The sequence below is a fragment of the Scardinius erythrophthalmus genome (genome assembly GCF_964197995.2).
Source record: "Scardinius erythrophthalmus genome assembly, chromosome: 9".
Lineage (NCBI taxonomy): Eukaryota > Metazoa > Chordata > Actinopteri > Cypriniformes > Leuciscidae > Scardinius > Scardinius erythrophthalmus.
In genome coordinates this window covers 5,091,757-5,113,708 of record NC_138229.1, presented here as the reverse complement: position 1 = coordinate 5,113,708, position 21,952 = coordinate 5,091,757, and the positions used below count along the sequence as shown (strand labels likewise).

Here is a 21,952-nt window from a genome sequence, read left to right as displayed (position 1 = left end):
AAGCTCAATAACTGTAAATTTCATTAGTTATGAAACATGTATGTGCACTATTGCTTATATTTTTAGTGGATTCAAATGAAGTAAGATCCCATTACTCGTGAATATTTTTAATTTGATTTATTCAAAAAATGTTAGTGATTTAAACACAATGGGTCTACTCAGTTTTATTTGTCATCATGGTACCAAATAGATCTACTAAATAACTTTTAACTATACATTTACTCAATTCACAAGGCAGATTCTAACTTACATTTTTGTAACATACATGTGACATTTCCAGTCTCCGACTTTACCTTTTGGAACACAAATAACAAGAAGAGAAAAGCAAGTCAAAGGACAGAACTCAGAAGAAGATAATTAGAGGATTCAGCGGTTTATTAACCTTTCCGCATGAAGGGTGAGATCTTGAAGTCCATGAAAGGGATTGTGACATGGTTGATCATGTTGTTCTGTTTCATGGCATCAAACTGAACCCCTTTTGTTATTTTCTCCCTTTCTTCGACTGAAGTGGACAAACCCAAGAAGGAGCTCAAACGTTCCACCTCACGTCCAGTGTCCTGGAAAAGACCAGGCAAATACACATTTTAGACATATTTCTACTCTTGATAAAATTGTCACTTTGTGAATTTAACTTACTTCAGCCAGATCCTCATAGAACAAGTACAGTAGGTTAGAATATGTCTGTTTTTTTCTCCCACCATCCGCTGACATGATCATACCAAGGACCAAACACGTCTGGCGGGAAATTACTGACGTGAAAACAAAACCTCCAAGACAAAGTTCTTGATTGATAATGTAGGGGTTGTAATTAAGAAATGAAATATATTTACATTCTCAATGTTATATTTATAACATCCTTTTTAATCAAGACATTAAAATTATAGATTGCACCCAAGCTGTGATTGATCAATCTACTTACTTTTCCTATATTTCTGTATAAAGCTGTTCCAATCTCCTGGTTCAGGCTGTACCATGTTCATTCGATCAACATGAAAATAGGAAACTGCATTGTCTTTTGCATTACGTGCTACATACACAACCTGGAATAAGTGAAAGAAAAAAATATATATTATGACATATCACAGGACTTGCTATGATATAGGCCTATGTTGTATTATGCAAAACTATCCAGAGAGTTACAATTTCATTACATTCATTACAGAACTACTTAACTTTTATTAAAGCTGCAGCGAGTTATTTCTGTTCCACCAGCGGGACCAAACGTAATTCCTTGCATAATGACTATTTCCAAACAGGTTTCACAAACACCTGCCATTTTTCAGTTTGTCTATAGAGTAGATAATATTGAAAGTGGCCCACTGGTTCAGGCTCTGTTGACACGCAATATTTTGGTAGCCCTATAGAGCAACATTTACACTTTTCAGAGAACTCAAGTTTCAAATTAGTTGCATGGAAATATTAGGCATTATTAGAAACCTCAAGACATAAGCAAGCCTCTCATTGGTCACATTTATTGAAAAGGAAGTTTCAAAAGCTATTCTTTTAAATCTAAATGAAGACAATATCCAATAGAATGTCAGATTTTGGCAGATATGATTACATTTATCATCTATTCTAGCAGTCAAAAGACCCAGAGTACTTTACCCTTGAGTTCTGCTCTCAGAAGGCTCTCCAGAACTGAACAGGTAAGTGAGTTTTGATGAGACGAGGAGAGGTGGGAAGATTATCAGCCATTTCTGTCCCTGTAACTGATAATTAGATGCTGTTTAAAGTGTCATTATCATTGTGGTTATGCCAAAACCCATTTGAGGCCTTTAATAAACAATTTATAGTTTACATTCCAACATTTTACATTCCAGCAATCTTGGAACAGATGAAAAGGTGCAAAGTTTAAAGAATCTGGGTTACTTTTATTCCGATGGTCCACTTTAGACATTCTACTAACTATATTTAACTTTGCAACAACAGGTCAACGTTAGACAGAGTCTACTAATACTCTAATGATTGCTAGTTGACATGTAGGTGCAAAGTTACTTATATTATAACAATAATAATAAGTTACATTTATATAGCGCTTTTCTCTGCACTCAAAGCGCTTTACCTGGAAGGGGGGAAAATCCTCAACCACCACCAATGTGCAGCACCACCTGGATGATGGACATCACACACACACACACACACACACACACACCCACACACCAGCTTACTGGTGAAGAGGAGACAGAATTATGAAGCCAATGAGTATATATGGGGATGATTAGGAGGCCATAATGATGGACAGAGGCCAATGGGCAAATTCGGCCAGGATGACGGAGTTAAACCCCTACTCTTTTTTTCGAGGACATCCTGGGATTTTTAATGACCACAGAGAGTCAGGATCTCGGTTTCATGTCTTATCCAAAGTACGGTGCTTGTTACAGTATAAGGAGCTTTCGCATCGAAGGAACCTTTTCATCGTTCCTAGAACTATTGGTGGAAGTTCCCGGATTTTGGCGCATTCGGACCGCAGGAACTAGGAACGATTTTAGTTCTAGGAACTCCTTTTGAAGGAACAAATTTACTCCTACTAGAGAGTCGGTCTAAACCAGTGCTATAGGAACTATCCGTGACGTTAGTGACGCTGATTGGCCGAACGCACGCGAAACACCAGCAACTCTCCATTTAAAAAAAAAAAAAAGCTATGTAAACACAGATTATAGCCTATATATTTACTCCACAAACTAACTCTACGAACATGGAAAACAGTGATAGATGGACCTCTTAACCTTCACGCTGAGGAGAAAATCCAACGCAACTTTGAGGAGACCAAGAGAAACATGATTATGTATTTCTGCTCAGCTAGCATCTCTGAACATCAACCACATGGCATTCGCTAATACCTTTTCATTACTGTCTACTTTCTATGTATAACAGTTCTATCTAATATCGTATTAGACAGGACTGTTAGACAGATCGTAAACTAATGAACAAAGAGAATGCGAGCAGTGTTTGCTCAGGCTCTGGCGTTCTCAGCACCATCAAAATAAGTCACAACAACAAGTGCGGCTTATGTGACTTCAGAGTTCCTACTGCAGGAAAACGTTCCTAGGGGAACCATTAGTTCTCGGGGAACCATCCTGGTGGCTAATACCTGGAACTATCCTGTGCGAAAGCCCCTAGAGTGATGAAGACAATCAGTATATATGGGGATGATTAGGAGGCCATAATGATCGACAGAGGCCAATGGGCAAATTTGGCCAGGATGCCGGGGTTAAACCCCTACTCTTTTTTTTTTATTTTATTTTTATTTTATTTTATTTAGGACATCCTGGGATTTTTATGACCACAGAGAGTCAAGACCTCGGTTTAACGTCTCATCCGAAGGACAGTGGTTTTTGACAGTATAGTGTCCCCGCCCCGTCAGAATGACAGCTCTCGAGCTGTGGTTAGAAGCAGAGTTTCTTGTTTGCATGACATGCGAACTTAATAAATCCTTATCTTGAGCAAAATAAGCAAGTTGGCATTCAGTACAACTGTGTCTTTTATTTAGAATACATACAAATGTCATTTACGTTTTTTAGTTTGTCAAGAGATTTAAAGCACCGTTTTTAAAGAGTTAAATTGATCTCAAACAGTTTCATTAAAAGAAGTTATTACTCCTCCACGTGCATGACGTCATAAACCGACGTGGTTGAACAACCACTTTGCGACAATATGGTTTCGGCAAACAGTCATGACTAGCTAGTTGATTTCTATAATGATGCATCGTACTATGATAGTGAAGCAGTGAGTTACGTCATTGTATGGGAAACACACCCCAGGTACTGACCAGTCCAGCTACAGGGTGATATGGCTGCTGCAGTTAGTGGAATGTCTAAAGTGGTCCAGTGGACAATCAAATTAAAGTATTTGGAGCTTTAAACTTATTCAAAGGTCAAAGCCCATGGATCAGGCAATTTGGCTAAAATGCCAATAAAATAAACATTATCTAAGGAAACAGGATAATGGCGAAGATCTAACTTGGGGAGCCAGGAGGCAAGGCATTGAAAAGGACATGGAAAGTCACCACACAACTGTTATAGACTTTAAAGTCCCCCTGTAGTCCATCATTTTATCCCTTAAAACTCACCTTTGATCACCAAAATTACATATTTAAGCTTTTTTTCCTTGAAAATGTTTAATTCATGCCTTAAAATATCTTGAATGTAACTCGACACCCTTCCCTCATTTAGTATACGCGGTTCTATGAATATGCAAATGAGCCCCGCCTCCACTTACTCACTCACTCAGCTCAGAGATCTAGGCTGAGTCCCAATTCGCCTACTTATACTACGACCTAAAAGTATGTACTTTTTTTGTGATGAAAAAGTACATACTTTTGAGTGTGTAGCAAAAAAGTATGCACGTTCTGGGACATACTTCGATGACGTCATGCAACGTGAACTTGAACGTGGTTGCCTAGTTACGCACACCGCGACTGTTAACAAAACATTTAACATTCCATTCATTCTTATATATCCAATATAATTTTATTTACTATTCCCATCTTTTTTTCCACAATACATTTACAATGTGTTTACCAAATTGAGGAGTGAAGCAGGGCGTCGTCGTAGATCAACCAAACGCAGGTCGTTTGTGAGGCGGCTGGTTCTGACGTTCATGTGCAAATGTGTGTAACGAAAGCTAGCGCTACTTATTTTCTGAGTTAAAATATTTAAAGTTTATAGTGTAACTATTGTTTAACGTATTTTATACTTAATCTTATACTTATGTATAATACTTAAAAATACCCCGATGAAAATGAACCATGCTTTTACTATAGTAAAAGTGTAGTAACCATGTTTCTTTGGTTGGACTGATAAAGTTAACATATGTACAGCCACAGTATTACTAGCCTACAAATAAGTCAGACAGAAACAGAAATACATAAAAAAAGACACTTGCATGACACTGTAGGCTACTAGAGCCTTTTTATTTATTGTTTTGTAGCCTGCAATGAGGCGCTCGGTATCTTCGTCGGACCCTACAAGATAAACACGGTACTTTTTTGGCACAACATAAACCCATTAATATTACGAGACAATAAAACATAACTTTAATTAGGGTTAAACATTTGAATTCTTACACTTAAAAACTGAGGGCGCATCTCCGTTGCTGCATCCGACTGCCAGGTTTACATCACCATCATCACCGCAAAGCTCCTCCCTCCCGCACGCAATGGGTTGTGGGCAATATTAGCCGTTAGAGTGTGCATTGATCTGCACTTCGAATTCTAACATTTCAACATGCTACGATTTGGGACGTACTAATTCTAGTTTCGCATACTATTTAGGACGGATAGTATGCGAATTGGGACTCAGCACTACTCTTTGACGATCACAAGTTGATCTGATTGGTTACAAGGTAGTTTGTGACGTCAGAAACACGAGCGATTTCAAAGCGTGTTTTTGAGACTGTCTTTGGTTCACTGCAGTTTTAAGGAGAAAATACTCAGCAATGGTGTCGACTTATGAATTTACACATGGTTTGTCTTAAAGCATATTAAAAACACCACATAGACAAATAAACAACATTAAAAGCTGGATTTTCGCCACACTTATGTCATTCCAAACCTATATGACTTTCACATGAAGGTATGAAGTTTCTGTCTTTAGAGGGTTGAATTTGAGGGGCTCTGTTAGCACACCATTTTTCACCTACAGTAACCAAACTTCATACACTTATGGATCTCATCGGGCCAAACAACTTTCGCACACTAACACACCAGCCCAACAGGAAGTTGGCTATTATGGATGTTTGAAAAACAATTGTCACTTTCAAAATGCTTTTGTTTATATATATATATATATATATATATATATATATATATATATATATATATATATATATATATATATATATAAACCTTGTGGTTCACAGTCATGGTGGCATCAGTTGGCTGCAGTAAATCGGGATAGTGTAAACCGGGGTGGGGGTTGCGCTGGGGCTTTGGCCCGTCATCGCTGCTTGCAGCTATATTTATTTTCTTTTTTTTTCAGTGTATGATGGCTGTAATATACTGACCAGTAATGATTTTTACAAGCCTAAATTAAATCTGTCGATCATATAAAGCGATTGAGTCTCTTCAGAAAATTTTGACTAAACTGCTGAATTCATTTGGATTAGTTTTATGATGTCTTTATGAACTTTTTGAAACGTCAAAGTGTCAGTTGCGGAGCTGTCAATGGAGGGACAAAGAGCTCTCAGATTTCAACATAAAGATCTTCATTTGTGTTCTGAAGATGAGCAAAAGTCTTACGGGTTTGGAACGGCATGAGTGTGATGACAGAAGTTTCATTTTTGGGAGAATTAACCCTCTAAATCTCAAGGTAACAGTCCTGTTTGCTCCTTGCTTGGACAACAGTGCGAGTCTTTGTGCTGGTAAGTCTGTGAGAGGGGAATATCCTGGGTTTGTTCATGACAGCTGAGTATCCGGGGATCTGTGGGGTGGAATGTGACCCTCTGAAGTTTTTTTGTTAGCGGAGGGAACAGAGAGGACAAAGCCATGACCTCCGGGGTCAGCCAGCGCTGGGGGTTTCTCTCACTCTCTCACAATCTGTAGCGAAGAAAACATTTGACCTGACCAAGATCAGCATGACTTTCAATTTAAAAGTCCATCCCTGTCATAAAATAATGTCGTTTAGTATCAGGTGATATTTGCGTGTATTTTACAATAGCACTGTTTGAACAGTAAATGTATTCCAGTGATCAAAGCTGAATTTTCAGCATCATTACTCCAGTCTTCAGTGTCACATGATCCTTCAGAAATCATTCTAATATGCTGATTTATTATCAATGTTGGAAACGGTTGTGCTGCTTATTTATTTTCTTTTTTTATAACCAGTAATACTCTTTTCAGGATTCTTTGATAAATAAAAAGTTAAAAAAAGAACAGCATTTATTTAAAATAGAAATATTTTGTTATAATTTACACCACTGTTAAAAAGTTTGGGGTCAGTAATTTCTTTTCTTTTTTTTTTTTTAAGAAATGTATTATTTTATTCTGCAAGGATGTGTTAAATTGAGATATATATATATATATATATTAATAGTGGTAGTAATTAAAATAATATTTTGAATAAATTCTGTTCTTTTTAACTTTAATCTATTTGACAGCACTAATATATATTAGGGCAAAAGTCCACCCTTTTTATGTATTTTGAAATAATATACATTTTGTTTAAGTAGACTATATAGGACAATATTTTATTTATTATTAATTATTGGGTTGTTGTGCCTTTATTCGAGTGGGATGTGCCATTACTTTAAAGTCCACAATGTTTAATTTAACATTAAAAATGGGGGCAGTAATAATGCAATTGAATGAACCTTATTGTTCAATTGTATAGGATAATTGTATTTTAATTAATTGGTTTATTGTTTTAATGAATTTTAAATAGATACAATTAAAAATAGTAACTGCAATTGAACTTAATCAAGTTTCTAGTAGAATTTTTTTTCTTTCTTTTTTCCTGTCGTTTGACTTGTGATGATGAAGTGCAGCAGTGAATCCACACACACACACACACACACTAGCCCTGGTGAACATCCGGGTTTCCCGCTGGCACCGCTGCTGTGGCTCTCAGGAGCCATTTTGGACGCTGTTCAGCTTTTCGTATGTCAGTCCCTCCTGCCCCCTCCAACTGCCCCGGCAGAGGGGGAGAAACACACGAGCTCGTGCACACAAGGGGGCTTCGCTTCTACTCCAAGCGTCCGCCAAACTCGCGCTCCACCACGAGCTTCTCCATGCTGGCCCGGGCAGGATGAACTGCTGGATGATTGTGGCATCAGGGACTTTATTTCCGATCTGCTCGCTTCTGAGGGATACATTGTGTTGTTGTGAATGAGAGCTCGTGTTGTTATCGTAGCGTTGAAGAAACGCGCGCAGGCCCGCAGCTCCTTCGCGTTCAAGTGTTTTATTTAATTCTTAAATGCTTTCACGGCATAAAGGACAACATTTAGCGCCATTTAGATCCTCGAAGGAAGGAATATGTTTGTTCCCTGGCTGACTTTTGCACTCATCTGGTGCACAGGTAAGGCGTTCGTTTACAGAGATTTGGTTCATCTTCAATTAATACGATAGTATCTCGTTGGCTTTGTTACTAAACCTAGTCAGCTGCCTATCTAGACAGCGTTCTAGTTCGCACGTGAAGCCCAATAATGCTACCTTGGTAGGCAGCGCACCAGGTTTGGAAACACGGCCAGTGTTACCAAACCATTCCAGCGAGTGTTTGGGTTCAATGTAACATTAATCTGTTGTTCATTCACGTGGGTACTTTGATATAGTTCTTTACTTGTGGTTCTTCAGGTAGCTCGACCTGGCTGTTGTAAAGTTTCTCGTGAGAGATTTCTGGTTGTTTAAAGGCTCAATGGGCACAAAGTAAAAAACAGCTGGTGGCGTGTTGAAACAATCGCTCTCCACAAAACATTTAGCAGACTCACCTCATGTTTTCATGCAACATTTGGTTTCCCAACTTGGTTTGTTTTCAGGGCAGGTTTATAAGACATTTTAGATATAAAATAATAATCATCTCTCATTTCTTGGCTGGGATTGTTGCTTTTCTACATTGTGTTCAGTCCTTTATAATATAAACAAACACAATATTGTATTATATTTAAAGCACTTTTAATTTATGTATTTATTATTATTATAGTCATGAGCTCATTCAAAACTGCAATGCACTTTAACAGAGATTAAACTAAATTAATTAAATATAAAAAAAAATTATAACAATAACACTAAAGTAAGCATCAGGTTCAGTGCCGGTGCTGTCAAATAAAAAATATTAATTTATTTTTAAATAATTATTTTAATAAAGGCAAATAAAAACTTGTCTAATGCTTATAGGTTGATCATTGGGTTTAATGGTGTCAAAAAGACAGAAAAGAAATACAAATGTTATTAATAATAATGAATCCATGTATCTTTCGTTCAATTTTGTTTAAAAAGACAAGCCACATTAAGAGTAAATAATAATAACAGGCTGAGGTTGTGTAGTGACATAAAAAACAAACACAAATAAAAGTTAGATTAAATTAATGTATATAAGAATATAAATCTAATAAAAAGTGGCTATATATATATATATATATATATATATATATATATATAGAGAGAGAGAGAGAGAGAGAGAGAGAGAGAGAGAGAGAGAGAGAGAGAGAGAGAGAGAGAGAGAGAGAGATGAATATATAAGATGAATATTTGTGTGTGTGTCCTTTGATATAGCCACTTTTGATTTCCCTTAGTCCAGTCTGTTTGTTTGACCAGACAAAGGTTCTGCTTTGTCCAGTTATTGATGCTGATGTATAGATTTTGATAATTATTTTAAGGAACAGTGAGGATATCTTATCCTTAAAGCTGATTTGTAGGAGTCCCTTACAGGTCGCTGTGAGGAGGAAACCCCCTCAAAACAAAAGAGTCTTTGATACACCCCTCTAGATCAGCGTGTGTGTCAGCTGCGGGGTGGTGACAGGGTGAAGAAAGGTAAAATCTGGGCGCTTCGGCGTGAAAGCGCACCACAGGGGATCTTAGAAATACACTACTGTGTGTGTCACAGTGTGTGTGTGTGTGTGTGTGTGTGTGTGTGAATGAGGAAAGTGGAGTGCTGTGGGTTTTAAGTAGGGGGCTGCTGATGTAATTCACTCTTATCATGTGACACCCAGTATCAGTGACAAAGAAGCTATAGATCGAACATGTGCAGATCTATAGGCAAGAATTAGCCATTAAAAGCATGATGAACATCAATTTACACCATGAACCCTGGTGCTGAAGCTCTTGTAGCCCTTATTTCTGTTGAATCCTGGGTGCTTTAGTGAGTAGGTGGGGTCACATTTGCAGGGGGGATGGGTGGCCGGCAGCTATACGTCGAATTTAAAGGGGCAGGCTTTGTTTTTATTTTTATTTTTTAAAGCATGCAATGAGCATAAACCTCCTTGTCGGTGTAGCCCATCCAACATTATGTCATAATCTGTATTTTCCCCCATTTAAATCTGACCCTATGAGGTCTTTCTCCTCGCCTGTTGTGTGGATCTTATGCTATGTAAACATCTCACAATCCATGACCCAGTTCTTTGTGCAAATGTGTGCGGTGATGCACGCAGTCGGTTATCTGAAGAAGTGCCTTTTGACAGCTGATCCGACATCTGGATTTGATTTGGTGGTTTTCTTAAAGACCACAGAAACTCAATTCACGGGTCTTAAATCATCAACCCCTGAAGCATGTGGTTTGTGGCTGTGTGTTTTGGTACTGAGGTTTGATGGCTAGTTGAACACACACTGGGGTTTCTGATGAAGGGTTTTTAAGTGTTCAAATGTCTCATTAGGCTTTGATTGACAGGTAAATGTTGCTTGTTATCTATTGAACTACTGTGCAACTATGAAAACCAATATTTGATATAATAGTTGTTCAGTTATTTGTTGACTAATACCTGGATAGATGCAGCCACACTTCTAATGCATTATGCATTCCAATATATATATATTTTTTAAAGATAGCAAAAGCAAAACATTTGTCTTTTGTTGCAAATCATTTGCAATGCTTCATTTGTTTGCATACACTATGGTTTTATATTTTGTTTTCTAATACACTAGTTTATTGTAACTACTGTGCAATGCATTAAAAAGGTGGACATAAGTGAATCCCAGTGAGCTTCAGAAGACATTTTAAAATATATTTTTCTTAATAGAGCGCTGCATTGATGTATTTTTTTAGCTCAACCTGGAAGTTAGCATGACCCTTTTTCACTCAACAAAACCCCAATAAGATTTTTTCATTGCTTTTTGGATTATTGCCGAAAAAAGCTCTGTGACCAACAAAAGTTTATAATTTTAATTCACTTTTTGTTCATGTTGAGATTCACAGATGAACTTTTATGAATTTTGAAGCCTAAATACAATCGCTAGAAGTAAAAAGTTAAATGTAGGCTGTAAACGAACTACACAAGTCGCATGACTCCAGTCACCACCAATAAGCTCCCGACAGCTCTTTAAATCCTTATTTAAAGAAACAAAACAAAAAAAAACATTGATTTTCTCAGAAAGTTTGAGTTATAAGAGTTTGCAAGAGCGTGATTTATGAAAGCGAGGGAGTAGATGAGTTTACCTATTAGCCTGAAGACGTAACATCCCTGACAACCTATATAGTCTCATTTAGACACTTGTTAGCAACCCCCTATTACAAGACAAGTAAAAGCTTTTTAAAAAAATATCACAAGGGGGTATTACTGATGTATTTTACGTCATAGAATAAAATGTGAAAATATCTTAAAGCATGTGTTCACCACAGACCTTATTTCCGGCATTTAACCAAAAACTTGGCTGTGTCCGAAATGACCCCCTATACCCTTAAATGCAACAAAAGGGGACAGTCATTTGTAGTGGTGTCCGAAACCATAGTGGACATTATCAAGTACACTCATTCAATCCCACAATGTACCGTGATTACGAGTGTACAACCGATGTACGCTCAACAGCTAGAGAATACCCATAATGCACTGTGAGAGCCTGCCAAATGAATTCCCACTCATGAAATGCCGCCCCCAGCTGAATCATCCATCCATTTTCCAAACACAGCCATTGACTTCAGGACGATGGAATCGGAAGTGCAACTGATTTCTGGGTTCTAGACTAGAAAATTGTCCCTGGCCAATGTATTAAATTGAAAAATGATTCAATGTATTAATATCTCTATGTCTGTCTTTCTCTATCAGGAGCCAGTCATGCGGAGGTGGCGACCAGAGAGTGTGTCTACTACAATGATAACTGGCGGACAGAGAAAACCAATCAGAGTGGCTTTGAGAGGTGTGAGGGGGAGAAGGACAAGAGACTGCACTGTTACGCCTCCTGGTTGAACTCCACCGGGACCATCCGCCTGGTCAAAAAAGGCTGCTGGCTCGACGACTTCAACTGTTACGACAGGTCTCGTCAAAACCACCTTTATATAATAATGTCACTGTTTGATTTAAAAAAAAAAAAAATCACTGATATGGTCTGGTCATTCCCCACAAATGTTTTCATCACAATCTTTTGCTTCTAGTTTTAACAACATGGTTTAAAATCCAAAGTCACTTTAAATATCACATGCTTCTTTGGCTGTATTGGATAGAAGCTATTTAAGCATACTCTATTGTTCAAAAGTTTGGGGTCGGTAATCTTGAGTTGAAAATTTATTTTTATGCTCACCAAGGCTGCATTTATTTGATCAAAAATACTGTAAAAAAACATTAAAGGATTAGTTCACCTCAAAATGAAAATTTCCTGATAAGTTACTCACCCCAATGCCATCCAAGATGTTCATGTCTTTCTTTCTTCAAGTGGAAAAGAAATGAAGTTTTTTGAGGAAAACATTTCAGGATTTTTCTCCACACAATGGACTTCAACGGTAACCAAACCAAACCAAATGTTGAAGTCCAAATCACTGCAGTTTCAAAGGGCTCTGAAGTGCTTCAAAGGGCTCTGCACAATCCCAGCTGAGGAATAGGGTCTTATCTAGCGAAACGATCGGTCATTTTCTAAAAGAATAAATAAATTATATACTTTTTAACCATGATTGTTCATCTTGTGCTGGTCTGCGATGCGCCAGGCATTACGTAATCACGTTGGAAAGGTCACGCTGGACGTAGGCGGAAGTACCGCCCCATTGTTTACAAAGCAAATGAAAAACTCCATCTCATTTTCTCCTCCAACTTCAAAATTGTCCGACATCATTGTTTGACCTTTTTTGTTAAAAGGCGCTTGTATTAGTCTTCGCACGTTCGCTTTGTAAACAATGGGGCAGTACCTCCCCCTACACGGTACTTCCCCCTTTTTGTTGATTACAATCTGATGTAAATGACGACAATTTTCAATTTTAGATATAAAAAAAATAATTCAGCCAAGAGCCATCTTTTCTTAAGTGAACGTGTGCAGATGTAGGTCACATTAGAAAGTGATCAATGAGGACTGGAAACATGAACTTTTTGGAAAAGCCGAAACAATGGTGTTTTTGCAGATGTGCTTTCTGGTTTTCTTGCAGACATCAAAGTTCCTGTTTACAGCTTTAATTAAGATGTGTTTCAGTCGATCGGATCTCAAGTAGACGAGGGAGACACATACCCGTTTACACCTGGTGTTTTAATCCCTCTCTTCTGTCAATTTTCAACCACTTCTGTCCTGATTTTTTCAAGAGGAGGGTCTATGGGCGGGTAGCCTAAATGTATGGACTTTTTCAGATCTTTTGATCTAGTTGACAAAATAAGCTCATGCAATTTACACATGAACGTGCCTGGAGAAGGCGGAAAAACACATAGAGAGCATTAGCTTTAGTTTCTGCTCTGAGCCAGGAACAGCCGAACACTGTGAGTGTGTGTTAGAAATCAGGAATGATGAGAGAACATTGTGATTGGTGCGTTTTTCATCTTTAAACCAGTAGACGGAGATCAGACGGTCTTTTGTGGCTGTTCCAATCAAATGAGCGTTTACACTACGAAAGCAATCCGGTCAATGCGTTTTCAACTACCTCTGGAAGTGGTCGAAAGTGGACAAGCTCAAAATGTTTTAGACCCCGTTCACACCTGTACTTAGTGTTGTCCACTTGTGATCCAATCGACCGAAACGCATCTTAATACCAGGTGTAAACAGGGCCAATGATCTATAATTTAGCAATGCCTTTCTACCACGCTGTCTTAAATAAAATTAAAAATCAGTGCAATTTTACAGCAACAACTCATTTTCAATTCATCCCCTTCACTGTTTCTCTGTGTGAGCAGACAGGAGTGTGTGGCCACAGAAGAGAGTCCGCAGGTGTTTTTCTGCTGCTGTGAGGGAAACTATTGCAACGAGAGGTTCACACACCTGCCAGAAGCCATCGCCCCTGCAGGTAAAGCAGACTTCATGTGTCTCCTCCTCCAGGCTCCTCTGGCCAACAATATCTGTGGATGGGACTTTTATTGCCATTTGGACTGCAAATAGTCATGATTTGTCAATGTTTTGTGTAGAAAACAACCTGCTTGTCATGTTTTTACCATGCTTAAAGGGTTAGTTCACAAAAAAATGAAAATTCTGTCATTAATTACTCACCCTCGTGTCGTTCCAAACCCGTAAGACTTTTGTTCATCTTCAGAACGCAAATGAAGATCTTTTTAATAAAATCTATGAGATTTCTGTCCCTCCATTGAACGTCTATTCAACCAAAACTCTGACACTTCGAAACGTTCATAAAGAGATCATAAAATAAATCCATATGAATTCAGCGGAAGTCTTCTGAAGAGATACGATCGCTTTATATGAAGAAGGCTTTTATTCACATATAAACTTTGATCAGCGAACATAAACAGAAACTCAAGTGTACTTGCTTGACTCACGAGAACAAAACTCATTTGTTCCTGCTTCCGTGACCATCACAGTATATGATGGATTAATATTAATATAAAGTTGATGTCCGGCCATAGCTGAGGGATTTTATAATGGCTTCAAACCTTTTTTTATAATTTGCATTTTATTTTACACCCGAATACATTCCTTGTCTGCTATTGCTGTTGAGTTGATAATATGTTGTGTGTTTTCTTCTAGTAAAAATCCAGCCTCCAGACCCGGGCCCGTCTCTCCTGGGCGTGCTGGTTTATTCCCTTCTTCCTCTGGCCATTCTCTCTCTGGTCCTGGTGCTCGCCTGCTGGACATACCACCAACGGAAACCACCCTACAGACACGTCGACATCGGCCAGGTCTGACAATTATGTGTGTCTTAGGGCGTTTTCAGACCTGTAGATCGTTTGCTTTGTACCGAAAAAGGGGCTCGATGGTGTTTTTAGCCCCCAATGGCTCCCTGGAAGGCGCCGTTGGGGGCTAAAAACACCAAACAGCGAAACAGGGACTTAATTTTGCATTTTCTTCTAGGTTCGATGCGTACCAAAATGTTTATGCGAGTACAACTGTCCTTTTATACATCAGCGTTTCCTCCGTGTCATCCATCAAAATGGATTGACAAGTTTGCTCCACCAGCATTTTGTGGCTTTATTTGTTGCGGCACATGCAGACGGAGCCGTCATTCCCTCTCTAACTGATAAATGATACATAATACAGTTAGAGTGGGAATCAAGGCTTCATCGGGACAGCGTTCTTGCAATGCACAGAGAAGAGCAATTACACAACATTTTAAGATGAAGAGACACTCTTTGGTGTTTAACTGCAATAGCTATTATGCTCACTCACAGAGTCAGACACTGCTGCTTTTCAAATTACACATTTCCCGTTATGAATTCTGATACCGCTTGGTTCATTGGTCCGTTGGGTCAGATTGCTTTCTCACCTCCACAGAACCACTCTATGGTTTGTTTTTAATCTGGCCGAAACCACCTCGGTCAGGCAATCTCGGATTGAATGTTTTGGTGCGGATCCGAGCATGATTGCCGTGTTCACATATATGCCTAAACAAATCGAACTAAAGCTCCAAACCAACCAGATTTGAAAACGCCCTTGAATAAAAATTTTTTTGCTCCATACACTACCATTCTTTCTTTTTTTTTTTTAAGAAGTTCAGTTTTATTCAGCAATGATGCATTAATTTTATCAAAAGTGACAGTTATAATGTTACAAATGTTACATTTCAAATAAATTCTGTTCTATTGAACTTTCTATTCACCAAAGGATCAGCAAAGAATTGTATTACGGTTTCCACAAAAACATTAAACAGCACAGCTGTTCTTAACATTGAGAATAAGAAGAAATGTTTCTGGAGCAGCAAATCAGCATAACAGAATGATTTCTGAAGGATCATGTGACACTGAAGACTGGAGTAATGATGCTGAAAATTCACATGAATAAATTACATTTGAAAATGTATTAAAATAGAAAATGGTTATTTTAAGTTGGAATATTTCACAATAATACTGTTATACTATATTTTTGATCAAATAAGCATAGTGAGCAAAAGAGACTTTTCAAAATGCATGTCATACTAAATGTATTTTCTTTGATTATACAGCTGCACTTAAATGTGCTTTTAAATGAGTATTAATTTTGATTGTCTTGATTAGGATGCCGGGCTTCCTCCACCGTCTCCTCTGGTTGGACTGAAGCCTCTGCAGTTGCTGGAGTTGAAGGCTAGGGGGCGCTTTGGCTGTGTGTGGAAGGCCCAGTTACTGAGCGAATATGTGGCGGTGAAAATATTTCCCATCCAGGTGCATATTCCACTCATGCACCTTGAAAAGAGGATTGCTTGCTTTTGATTTCTCAAATGAGTTCTGATGCGTGTGTGCAATGCTTGATTCTATAACAATGTGTATATTAACAGGACAAGCAGTCATGGCAGAACGAAAGAGACATTTACCTCACAGAGGGTTTTAAACATGAGAATATTCTACACTACATCTCAGCAGAAAAACGAGGCACCAACCTTCAGATGGAGTTGTGGCTGGTCACAGAATTCCACGAAAGGGTCAGTGTGTGTTTCATTTTTCTTCAAATGTCCCTATAACACACAACCTCAATGTGCATGGGGTGAAATGGACCAAATTATATTTTAAAGATGCACCAAAACTGTTGTATCTAAAGATATGCATAGAAGCAATCATAATGTCATAAAAATGTCTTTATTCATTGCAGGGCTCACTAACAGATTACCTGAAGGGGAACCCGGTGAGCTGGCCTCAGTTGTGCCATATTTCCGCAACTATGTCCCGTGGCCTGGCGTACCTTCATGAAGACCTTCCTTACCGTGCAGAGGGACCTAAACCAGCAATTGCACACAGGTACACAAACCTGATCTTGCAGCATTTGATGTGTACTTTTAAAAGAGTTTTAAATATTATACTCTTGCTGTTACTCTATGCATTGGGTGATTGATGTTTGTTTTGCAGAGATTTCAAGAGTAAGAATGTCCTGCTCAAGATGGATTTAAGTGCAGTGATTGCAGACTTTGGGTTGGCGGTCCGCTTTGAGCCTGGGAAACCGCCTGGAGATACACACGGTCAGGTGAGGATCTGAGTGCAAACAGATGAAGCCAAGCCTTTGACTACATTTCACTTCATATATCCACATAAAATATCATTTTGAAGTAAAAAAAAACAAACATTCTGCAGCAATATACTCAACCAGTTTTGGGTCAGTAAGATTTTCTTTTTTCCTCACCAAGGCTGCATTTATTTGTTAAAAAAACACACAATAAAAACAGTAATATAGAACTGTTTTAGAATTAAAAGAACTGTTTTGTATTTGAATATGTTTTAAAATGTAATTTATTCCTGTGATGCAAAGCTGAATTTTCAGCATCATTACTCCAGTTTTCAGTGTCACATGATCCTTCAGAAATCATTCTAATATGCTGATTTGCTGCTCAAGAAAAATGTCTTATCAATATTTAAAATAGTTGTGCTACTTCATATTTTTGTGGAAACTGTGATGCATTTTTGCAGCATTCTTTAATGAATAGAAAGTTCAACAGAGCAGCAGTAATTTGAAATATAATTTCAATTTGAACTTTGAAACTTTATCATTGTCTTAACTGTGAATTCTTATACATTTAATGCATCCATGCTGAATAAGTTATTTCTCTAAAAAAAAAAAAAAAAAAAAATCAATGACCCCAAACTTTTAAAAGGTTTGTGTAAAATTGTATATCAATTTTAATTGTTGGTGTTCAGGTGCATAAATTCAGAAAAAATAAAAACAAAATCTGCTCACCTAGTTGAAACCTATAAATGCAAATTCAAAGAAACACTAGTCTATTATTTTCCATTGTGTACTGAAAATATTGCTGCTCTCATGATAAAGTGCTTGTGATGTTTCTCTTCGTCTTGGAATAAAAGCATCTGCTAAATAAATAAATGTAAGAAACATGAAGTTTTCAGTCTGAGATCAAATCAGTTTTACAGGAGGATTATAAAAATGAAAAGAAAAGGCAAATGTGTCAGTCCCAACACATCTTCATTACTTCAAATAAATAATGTTTGAAAAATCTGAAGCAAAAAAATAATAATAATATATATATATATATATATATATTTATTATTATTGATTAAATATAATTATAAGTTAAAATAAGTACACATTTGAATCATAGGATGTTGCCAGGTTGTCCCAAAACTCCACTGGAATGACAGTGAACCTGTGTCTAACACGTGTGTGTGTGTGTTTTCTGTATCCGTCACAGGTGGGAACGCGCCGTTACATGGCTCCAGAGGTGCTGGAGGGAGCCATTAACTTCCAAAGGGACGCCTTCCTAAGGATCGACATGTACGCTCTAGGACTGGTGCTCTGGGAACTGGTGTCTCGCTGCACCGCCTCTGATGGTGAGTCCACACACATATCGGGATCTCCGGATCTGTGTGTGCAGTCAATGAGTTGCTTCTGGAATTTATGCATGTTCATATTAATTTAATTACTTACTGATGAGAACACTAAACCATAATGAGTGTATAATATATAAAGAGCCTAATTAGCGCTCAAGCTCACACATAAAGCTTGCTGCAAAGCACCAACAAAAGTAAAGATTATGAATGTGTCAGTAGAAAAATTATTTATTAATAAACTAGTGTTTTTTGAGTCAGTGTCGGCTGCCATCTCCGCTGTATAGTGAAATGCACCTTTCATACGGGTTACATAATCAGAGAGTATTTCTATTTTAGTTGAATTGGTTAGTTTAAAAGTAGACATTTTCAAGCTTTCTATAGATATATATCTCATGTCTGTGACGCAAGTATCCTGAGTTTTGGTTCATTTTTGGGACGTGCTCCAGTTCACGGAGACGAGGCGTCACAAAGCACATCCTGTTTGCTTTCTTTATTTTACAAAGGCACATCGTTTTCTCGTTATTGTGAGTTTACATAAATAAAAGTAGACCCTCTACACTTTCGAATGATGTATTACTCTTGTATGACCAAAAATGACACAGTATCTTAAAGGGGTAACCGGATGCCCATTTTCCACAAGTTGGTATGATTCTTTAGGGTTTTCATGTAAAGTTTGTAACATACTTTAGTTAAAATTCCTCAACGGTTGTGTAAAACAAAACCCTTTTTACCTCCTCCAACAGCCTTTGCGGACAGTATACAAATGGCTGATGGTGGAAATATGCTAATACAGGAAATATGCTAATACGGCACAGTTCGTCAGCGATCATGGGTGGAGCATGAGCAATATGACACCATATTGCTCAGACAATCCAAACGGCTTGATTATTGAGTGTTTAGACTTTGAGGATTATAAAAAAGGTGTGAATGGATTTTTCTCATATCCAAACACCATATAAAAGTGAATTTTGCATTGGATGACCCCTTTAAGTTTACTTTCGCTTACTTTAAGAATACTTTAGCTTCCACACTCCACACAAATGCTATGGATATTTATCTAGGTTAACATTAGAGCAAGCTAGTAATTTATTTTTATTTATTTTTTACCGGCTTGTAAAATTTTTGGTTGTCTCAGCCTCTTCTAGTCGACTAACGTTTAGTCCACTATTAGGGGTAGCCCTGATATTGTGTGTGCTGCAGCTAATGCTGTTGCTGTCTCACTCAGGTCCTGTAGGTGAGTACCAGCTGCCCTTTGAGGAGGAGGTGGGCCAGCACCCTTCACTGGAGGACCTTCAAGACGCGGTGGTCCACAAGAAGATACGGCCCACCTTTAAAGACTGCTGGATTAAACATCCGGTGAGAAAATACATTTGAATAGGAATTAGGGCTGCACTGTTAATCCAAATAAAACCAAAATCACGATACGTGCTGTATTGTCACTGTGTTCCTTTACACGTTTTCAGCGTCTGAGAGCGACTCGCACTAAATGCTGATCCACATAAACTTCATCTCTGCATCTGCTCTGAGTTTGGGCTCTTGCAACATACATTTGGGACACAACATGCTCCAAACATCTTTTTAATAAAATAATAATAAAAATTATCATAATAAAAACATTATTATTACTATTTTGTAGCCATATTGATAAATGACCATTAGATTTTGAACATATTGTGCAGCCCAACAAACAAGCATTTCTTACATTTTTTTATTGTTTACATTTTTATTTAGTATTAATAATCATCATTATTATTATTTTGTAGCCATATTGATATACATTTACAACATTTTGGACACATTGTGCTGCCCAACAAACAAGCATTACATTATTTAGTTGTAATACTATTATTAATAATTATTATTTTGTAGCCATATTGAAGGAGGGGGGGGGGGGGGGATTTAGTAATTGTTTACATTTTTACTTAGTATTAATAATAATAATAATAATAATTATTATTATTTTGTAGCCATATTGATATATTCACAAAACAAGTTTTTTTTGTTTTTGTTTTAGTCATTTTTATCTAGTAGTAAAAGTAATAATAATATTATTATTAATTTTATAGCCATTTTGATATTCACAACACAGTAAACCTGGATTATTATTTATTTTTAATTGCAATTTAATCAGAAACCCCCCCATTAGGCCTCAAAATCAAATATTCTAAATAATCAGAGGTTTTATTTTGACATCTTTCTCCCCACCAGGGTCTGGGCCAGTTATGCGAGACCATCGAGGAGTGCTGGGACCACGACGCCGAGGCTCGACTCTCTGCGGGCTGCGTGGAGGAGCGCATCTCCACCGCCTCCAAGGCACCCAACACCATCAACACGTCTACCTCAGAGTGCCTGGTCTCCATGGTCACGTCTGACAGCGACACGGACCTTCCTCCCAAAGAGTCCAGCACCTGAACCTGAACGCTGCAGAGGAATCAACCTCTCCAGTAATGTGAACTTTGCTGCTAATTTGATCTCTCGATCGTCATGTATTTAATTTTTTCGCATCGTTGGATCGGTTTCACCAGCACATTCATCTACTGTATTCTTCCTCTCGGAAGGCAGACACAAAATAAACCTCAAACGTGAGAAGACTGAACTCTCAGAGGGCATTCAGGGGATTGTTTCAGACTGCTGGGATATGAGCACACGTTACCTCATCAGTTTTAATGCCATTTTTATGTTGTTGTTTTTTTGCCTTCACTCCATGAATACCTCCATCCGAACGCTCTACCCCGATTTTATCGAGACTACGCGACGATCTGATGACTGTTACACTAAAGCAACCTTCCCAAGAGCACACAAGGTCCTCTTTGTTCTCAGTGAATTTTAGCCTAGTTTTATTGCTGTTTACCTGTACCCTTTCTTCCCTTAAATGTCTCGTGGGATGTTGTTTTTTCTTATTTGCGTTTGTGACGGCAGTGGTCTGGGACACTGGAAGCTGAAGGCAGCAGGACTGTTATGATTTGAGTTGCCTTTCGGAGCGTCGGGATTGATTTTAATGTAGCATCCGCTCGTCGTTGACGCATTAAATTGAAGTATCTGAAGTGCCATCAGTAGAGCATCCCGAGCGGCGTGTTTTAGCGTTCGTTGTATCTGCGTGACAAGAGCTGCAGTTGAAATATTATTTTGCGCTGCGGCCGCACAAAGACCAGCGCTGCGTTAAAGGTTTGATTTTCAATCACAGGTAAATGTATCGGTGCATCAGGAAAGTGTGTGATGTTTCTCCACTACACTACTCAGGTAAACTCTGTGCACGTGATTGTGTGACCGCTCACTCTTACAGCAATAGTTCTCAGCAGTATGGTGAATCTCACTAAGAAAAACCTGGGTCATAAATCATCTTCAAATCAAAATGGAAAAAATATTGAATTAAACAGTTAGGAAAATTTGCGCTCAAAGAAAGTAAAGCTTATTTTTAGGGCCAAGAGTGGCATTATTTTCAGAACCGTTATGCACATTTGCTCCAAATTATCATTGGCGTAATGCTAAACAATTAAAATGAAAAGAATTATTAAAAATAAATTAGTGTAAGAAATTTGGTACAGCAAAAACTACCTTAAAATATATTTAATTTGTAGAGCACAATTGGAAAATACATTTACAGATGTGCTTTACAAATTAAAATTAAATTCTTGCATCAGTAGTGTAACTTTTTTTTTTTTTTTGCACATCACAGTGAGTGATTTTTATTATTATTGCCAAAATGGGT

At 37.9% G+C, this 21,952-nt stretch overlaps 1 protein-coding gene and 1 pseudogene across 2 annotated transcripts; one reads left to right on the top strand and one right to left on the bottom strand.

Annotated features, from left to right (window-relative positions):
• Window positions 1-246: 246 nt before the first annotated feature.
• On the bottom strand, window positions 247-1,897 carry LOC308696694 (cytosolic sulfotransferase 3-like; annotated as a pseudogene). Its single transcript has 6 exons — window positions 1,870-1,897; window positions 1,606-1,709; window positions 920-1,040; window positions 637-735; window positions 383-557; window positions 247-293 (listed from the first exon to the last, which is right to left on the bottom strand). The product of its transcript is annotated as a cytosolic sulfotransferase 3-like (transcript).
• A 5,599-nt stretch (window positions 1,898-7,496) lies between these two features.
• Window positions 7,497-21,738, top strand: acvr2bb (activin A receptor type 2Bb). The gene is made up of 11 exons (XM_081375047.1): window positions 7,497-8,012; window positions 11,689-11,896; window positions 13,726-13,835; window positions 14,528-14,679; window positions 15,991-16,134; window positions 16,248-16,391; window positions 16,559-16,704; window positions 16,813-16,927; window positions 18,105-18,243; window positions 19,469-19,599; window positions 20,452-21,738. The coding sequence occupies exons 1-11, from the start codon at window positions 7,970-7,972 to the stop codon at window positions 20,653-20,655; spliced, it is 1,536 nt and encodes a 511-aa protein (XP_081231173.1). The 5' UTR covers window positions 7,497-7,969; the 3' UTR covers window positions 20,656-21,738.
• The last annotated feature ends 214 nt before the right edge of the window (window positions 21,739-21,952 follow it).

Coding starts and splice junctions, on each gene's coding strand:
- acvr2bb (XM_081375047.1), top strand. CDS start 7,970: ATGTTTGTTCCCTGGCTGACTTTTGCACTCATCTGGTGCACAG. Junction 18,244..19,468: donor TCGCTGCACCGCCTCTGATG/GTGAGTCCACAC, acceptor TGTCTCACTCAG/GTCCTGTAGGTGAGTACCAG. Junction 19,600..20,451: donor ACTGCTGGATTAAACATCCG/GTGAGAAAATAC, acceptor TCTCCCCACCAG/GGTCTGGGCCAGTTATGCGA.